This window comes from Gastrolobium bilobum, unplaced genomic scaffold (genome assembly GCF_033153095.1).
Source record: "Gastrolobium bilobum isolate Gb01-03AN ecotype WA unplaced genomic scaffold, APGP_CSIRO_Gbil_v1 utg16185, whole genome shotgun sequence".
In the NCBI taxonomy this organism is placed as follows: domain Eukaryota; kingdom Viridiplantae; phylum Streptophyta; class Magnoliopsida; order Fabales; family Fabaceae; genus Gastrolobium; species Gastrolobium bilobum.
This window is the reverse complement of record NW_026899733.1, coordinates 620,376-627,354: the sequence shown is the minus strand read 5'-3', so window position 1 is coordinate 627,354 and position 6,979 is coordinate 620,376. Positions and strand designations below refer to the sequence as shown.

The window sequence follows — 6,979 nt, the reverse complement described above, 5'->3', positions numbered from 1 at the left end:
ACCTATTAATTATTATGTAGTTATTCTGTTAGGATTAAGCTTATATCTGTTAGGAATAATTTTAATTGTAATCCTTGTCCTTTTGATGTATTCTTACCACTTGCAATTTCTGTTTTCCTTCTTGCATTGTTTATACAAGTACTGTTAATGACTAAAGTAAGGTTTTTCACACTTTCATGTTATCAGAAGCTTTACTTCTTAACAGCAACATGATTGATTCCTCCATTACTGATCCTGTCAACTCTTCAGCTAATTCTGCTGCAAACTCTTCTCAGCCTACATAAATAATCATTTCAATCCAAAATCTTAAAGTGTTAGGTAAGGACTTTTTTAATAATTTATATTATTCTCTAACAGTCCACCCCATCACTTGTAATTTCTGTTTTAGATAATGCATTATAAATATATATGAGTAATGCTAATGAATAAAACAAGGCTTTTCACACATTCACTGTTCCAAATTTTTCTTTGTGAAGTTAAAATAGAAGTAAACCCAAACAATTTTATGTTAACCGAGATTGCTGCTTTATAAATTTTGATAGTAGTCCTTTGTTCCCTACCAACTGGACTTGATTAAATTTTGGTTCTTTAGCAATTCATCGAAAATCCTGCATTAAGAATTGGATGAAGAAATTTGTTTTTTAATTGCTATGACCAATAATTTTTTTTATAACTAATGTTGAGTTATTTAGTCTTTTGATTTTCTACATTTGGTCTCTATTGCATGTGATTATTCCCAGCCGTGTTGCATTCACCATCTATAGCCAAATCATGAAGGACAACATTGATTGTTTTTGCATGGCATAAAACTTAATCACGCGTTCTTCATCACCAAGGGATAAGGGATGAAGCAACAACTATAAACTTGAGTGTTATTGCATTCACCCCCAGTAAACAATGAGTACAGACAAAAACAACTGTACATAACAGAACTTCCCCTTCTGTCAAACAACTAAGTATGTGTCAAACATCAGAGAAACAATGTTCAATCATCTATTTTTGGAGTTAAATGGACATGGAAATGGCTTTTTGAAGATTCCTGAAAGCTTTCTCATACCGTAAAAACCCCATAAACCAAAATTCAGAATCATCCTGAGTAACTATTTCTACGTACTTCTGTTCTGTCCTGTTCACATTCTGTCCTTCATTGACTTCTTTTATCTTCTCTATTGGTATCAAAACCTGCACAATTTCACGCACCTTGATATCAAAACATTGCAATTCGATGATCAATGAAAAATAATGACAATTTGATGTTAATTAAATTCGGGGTCTAACAAATGAAGATTACCTTATAAGGTACACTGAGCAACTCTCCAGTTGCAGAAGGGAAGGTTATAGGCCTTTCACTGCAAAATGCAACCTTTTTATTGGAAATAAATAGAACTCCAGCAATAGGACCAGCTGTCGTGTATAAATAGCATTGTGAAGCCTTCAAGAGTTGCTCTCCTTCTTGCATCCCAAAAATATGCTTGAAAATGTTCCCTCTCCCACCTTCTTGTATAATCCTTGCGCCCAAACTTAACTTACCCTTCAGAGTCTCGGACAGTTTAGTACCCAATTTTACTGCAACCCCACATACCACATTTTGTGAATGAATCTACCATTCAATAGAATTCATTTCTCTTTTAACATCTCAGTGCAAATTGGTCTAATGGTAAGGAGTTTAGATAATTTACTCATATTTTGGAAATTCAACATCATTCTTGTATTAAAACAAAAAGGTTATATTTATCTTATCTTGCATAAGATAAACAAGTTTTTTACCCACACAAAGTAGAGGTGGGTCCCGTATATATTTTTTCTCTCTCCTCTAATATGTGGATCTTATTTGTAATTTTATTTCTATAACATGAGATAACAATCTTCCTACAACATAAAATAAATATAACCTTAAAAAAAAAAATTAAAAAAAAAAAAAATACTAACCATGTTCATGAATCCTACATGCAAAATTGCTTCTTTTCGTGCTTGTTGTTTTCTTGTGCTCCATCTTTGCAGGTTCTTTATCTGCAGTTACAAGAGAACCGCATCAGGATGTTATTGGTATTGTTATCTGATGAGAAGGATCTCTCTAGAAATGTACCAAAAGAGTTCTTCAGTGGATGGATTTGCAGGCAGGTATCTGATATGCAAATTGGTTCTTCAAAATCTATAAACAAAGATTTAATTGCTATGCTTGCAAACAGCTGTCCAAGGGAAGCTTCGAAGAGATGCCTATTCGAATAGCTTATATCGAAGAATGAAAATTTTTATTCCTTATTTCTTTTTGTTTTAGAATCATCCATATATAAGAAACAAATCTATGTTCATTTAATATGCATTGCATACCTTATTCAATTTGGCAGAGGAAGTTAATTATTATAATACCAGTAATGTCTCGTCCTTATCTCTAAAACACGCTGCAGGTCTTTTTGGGCAAATCAAAGTCTTTGAAAAGTAATTTGACTTTCCCGTGTGAAAGGCTACTTTTTCCCGATTCAATAAAAGTTGGCTTATACTTTGGTTTTGAGGTACATATTCTTTATTTCACAGTTAGTCGCAGTTCATCCATGTATTTAATATGAGAAGCTTAAAAAAACCTGAAGGAAAATACAATCATAAATCGGATATTAAATTATAATTAGTATTACAAGATTTATTTATTTGTGAAAAAATTACTTTAGTATTTATTTTATATTAAATACTGCAGAAATGACAAATATAAAAAGATAAATAAAATTACAAGTGCACAATCTACATGATTCTCTTAAAATGGGGTTACATTCATGGAAAGATTCCGCTATAGGAGAAATATGTATAAAATGTGAAAAATATTAACTTTGTTTCTTCTTATTTAACAATCCGTTACAAGTTTACAATTGTGGTCACAATTGTAATTTTGGCCACAATATTGTGAAATTTTGGATGTCTTTGTAATCAGTATGCAACTACAATTACAACTGCAATTCACAACCTTAGTTGGTTCAATTGAGTTTTGAGCGATTCTAAGTGGCCTAATCAATCAGTGCAGTCACAAGGATCCATGCATGTAAACCTTTTGTTTTGTTTTGTTTTGTTTTTTTTATAAAATATGGGAGACAATCATGTTTGAACCAAGAATGTTTATATCATAACGAGGTTAACTCTCTCAAAGAAATTTTTTTGTATTCACGTAGACTTGAACCCAAAATCCAAAATCTTGTTTAAACGAAATCAAGCATATATCACTTCAACGAACCTATTTCTATAAATCCATGCGTATAAACCTATCCCAAGGAAACAAAGCATAGTTAACTAGGAATGACTTGTCGTGATGCTGAAGTAGATTGCAATATTGCATACAGTCGGGTGTGGGCCACTAAGCCATGCCAGTGCTCCAGAAACTAGTTTTATTTCAAAATTGATTCCCATAGTAACCAATCTTTTAAAATTTTAAGTTGATATCAAACTCTTTTATTTAAAAACTAGCCGCATTAATTACACTTTGATATTTAGTTATTGAAAATTCCCAAATTTAACCAGTCAGATTCATACCCAGTTCCCATGTTTGATCTTCAATTTTCAAACAAGCAATTTTAATAACTTGACGGGATAGTGTGGACCCAATTGCTTTGAGCTTGGATGTGCAATAAATAATATTGTGATTATGTGGCCACGGATCATCCGACTCAACTCACAAAAATAAAAAAGTTAATAGAAGTAATTTTCTTTTGCTCGTGACCTAGGCCTTAGTTAGAATAGCATGATGCATGTGGAAGGTCAGAAGGTGATAAGGATTAATCTCCATAGATATTATACTTTCTTCTCCCTTTTTCTCCCTTTTTTTTTCTTAGATTTTATGTTTGTTATGTTATATAACATAACTCCACTTTTTTACACACACAATAAAGAGATGGGGTCCATATATTTTTCTCTATCTTTCATCATTTCACTTTCTCTCTCCTTTTTGTTGTCTGTGTAGAAAAATAAAGTTATGTTATGGAACATAACAAACATAAAACAGATCTGGATCCTCTCATGTGAAAATTCACATGACCATGTGATGTGGGAAATCATAACCATACAAAGATGGATCAATGGTAGTAAAGGAGGAGAGAAAAAAAATATTAAAATAGGTAGTTACAAAATTATAACCGTTGATTTACCTTTGTATGGTTGTGATCTTCTCACATAACCATATCATATTTTTTTGCACATGAGAAGATCTATTTCTCAATTTTTATGACAAGGATCAGATGAGCAGACATTATTTAAATTAAAAATAAATAAATATAGTAATCCTGGCCCATTTGTGAGCCCAGTAAGGGTGATCCAAGGCCCATGGCCACTCCAAAAGGGACACCAACTTTGGAGATTATTGTTTCCAAAAAAAAAAAAAACTTTGGAGATTATTCAACGAGTATGTTGGGTTGGTGATCTTTTTCTGTTTACTTTATTATCACAAATCAAAAGAGAGGAACTCATAGGAGAAAATATGAACTCCATCTTATGGATTAAAACTGAAAAAAATGAAAAACTAAAAACTGAATGAGTTCTGTACTTTACATAGCTTATATATTATAAAATTAAGCTAACAGAAAGCTAACTACTTCTAACTAGTTTAACTGAGTCACGTGGGATCTGTTACTTCAAGAGCTGACGTGGCCTCCTTTATTACCCCCCCCCCCCCCACAAGCTGGACGAAGAATATCATGAAGACCAAGCTTGCCAATATTGAGCAGAAACGGTTGAGGATGAAGGGATTTGGTAAAGACATCAGCCAGCTGAGAAGAAGATTGAACTGGGAGTAGATGAATGGTGCCATCATTAATGCGTTCTCTTGTAACATGACAGTCGATCTCAATGTGCTTGGATCGTTCATGGAATGCAGGATTCTTAGCAAGATAGATTGCTGAGATGTTGTCACAAAACACAGCAGCAGGTTTCGTGAATGGCACACATAAATCAATGAGTAAGAACTTCAACCATTGAATCTCACAAGACATGGATGCAAGGGCTCGGTACTCAGCCTCAGCTGATGAGCGTGAAACAGTGCTTTGCTTTTTCGAACGCCAAGATACAAGTGAATCTCCCAAAAAAATACAAAGACCAGTGGTGGACTTCCTAGTGTCTGGACAACAGGCCCAGTCACTATCGGTGAAACCTGACAGAACCAAGGATTTATTGCAAGAAAAGAACAGCCCTTGAGCTGGAGAGTTCTTGAGATACCGGAGAACTCTATGTGCAGCAGCCATATGAAGAGTCGTGGGGGCTGAAACGAATTGGCTGAGCTGTTGAACAGCGAAGGAGAGATCAGGTCGTGTGGTTGTGAGATATAGCAGTCTACCAACAAGCCTTCGATATGGTTGAGCATCAGATAAAATTTCATAAGGATCCTTGGCTTGACATAACTTGTTAGAAGGCTGCATAGGTGTGGAAACTGGTTTACAACTAAGCATCCCAGCATCAGAAAGTATCTCTAAGGCATACTTCCTCTGGTTTACAATGAGACCATCCTTTGAGCGTGCAACCTCCAAACCAAGGAAAAATCTCAGGTTGCCCAAATCCTTGATTCTGAAAGTAGAGTCTAGGAAAGCCTTAACTTGATTGATCTCGTTTAAATCATCACCTGATAAGACTATATCATCCACATAGACAAGTAAGGCTGTAAAGGAAGAATCTGTTCGTTTGATAAAGAGAGAATGATCTGCCACGGATTGTTGATATCCGATGGAGATGAGTGCTGAAGACAGTTTTGAATACCATTGACGACTCGCTTGCTTGAGTCCATAAACAGATTTTTGAAGTTTACATACCTTGGGTGGCTGAGACTGAGGGAAGCCATCAGGAAGAGCCATAAACACCTCTTCATTGAGGTCTCCATGCAAAAAAGCATTGTTGACATCAAGTTGCAAGAGATGCCAACCCCTAGAAGCAGCCACACTAAGTAAAACCCGAACAGTAGTCATCTTAGCAACTGGGGAGAAGGTGTCAAGGTAGTCTACTCCTTCCATTTGAGTATAGCCCTTGGCAACTAGCCTGGCCTTATATCTCTCTATGCTTCCATCAGCCTTGAATTTTACTTTGTATACCCACTTGCAACCTATTATGTGTTTATCAGCAGGTCGATCAACTAGAACCCAAGTTTGATTCTGCTCCAGAGCAGAAATTTCAGCCTTCATGGCTTCTTTCCAGCAGTCATGTTTTGCTGCTTGAAGATAAGTATGAGGTTCAATGATGCATATGGAATTGCAACAAAACTTTGTAAAAGTGGGTGAGCAATTGTCATAAGACAGAACATTTGATAAAGGGAAACGTGTATCAGCATTTGATGTTAAGGAAGAAAATCCACAATGAAAATCCTTAAGATACTGAGGGTGATTTTTGACTCTTGTGGAACGTCTAATAGGTACTGTGGCTACTTGGTTTGGACTGATATGATTTGGATTATTAAAAGGTAAGTCACTGGCTTGGACTGTTGTGTTTAAAGGTAAGTCACGGGTAGGATTATTTATAGGTTGGTCACGGGAAAGATCTGTGACAGAAAGAGGTTGGTCAAAGATTTGGTTAATAGGATCATTATAGGTAGGTCTATGGGAAAGTCATAGATGGGAAAGTCAGAGAGGGGTGCAGGGTTAGGAAGAGGTAAGCATAACTTTTCCTTGAATGGAAAGAAATATTCATGGAAGACAACATTTCGAGAAGTAAAAATCTCATGAGAAGTGACATCAAAAAGGGTATAACCCTTTATTCCATCTTGGTATCCAATGAAGACAGCTTTCCTTGCTCTAGCAGAGAACTTATTTCTGTGGCTAGTCAATGTGCTAGCATAGCCAAGACACCCAAATACTCGTAGATGAGTGAGGGCTGGTGGCCTATTGTATAAAATTGAATATGGAGAGCTGTAATTTAGCAGTGGAGTGTTCAAACGATTGATCAAATGGGCTGCATGAATAACAGCAAAATTCCAAAAAGTTGGTGGGATCTGAGACTGAAAAACTAGAGCTCGAGCAACATT

The 6,979-nt window shown here is 35.4% G+C and overlaps 1 protein-coding gene across 1 annotated transcript; it reads right to left on the bottom strand.

Moving 5' to 3' along the window:
* Positions 1-824: 824 nt before the first annotated feature.
* On the bottom strand, positions 825-2,340 carry LOC133293133 (GEM-like protein 4). Its single transcript, XM_061491669.1, has 4 exons — positions 2,087-2,340; positions 1,930-2,010; positions 1,292-1,566; positions 825-1,182 (listed from the first exon to the last, which is right to left on the bottom strand). Exons 2-4 carry the CDS (start codon positions 1,991-1,993, stop codon positions 1,006-1,008), a joined length of 516 nt encoding a protein of 171 aa, XP_061347653.1. The 5' UTR covers positions 1,994-2,010; positions 2,087-2,340; the 3' UTR covers positions 825-1,005.
* Positions 2,341-6,979: the final 4,639 nt, after the last annotated feature.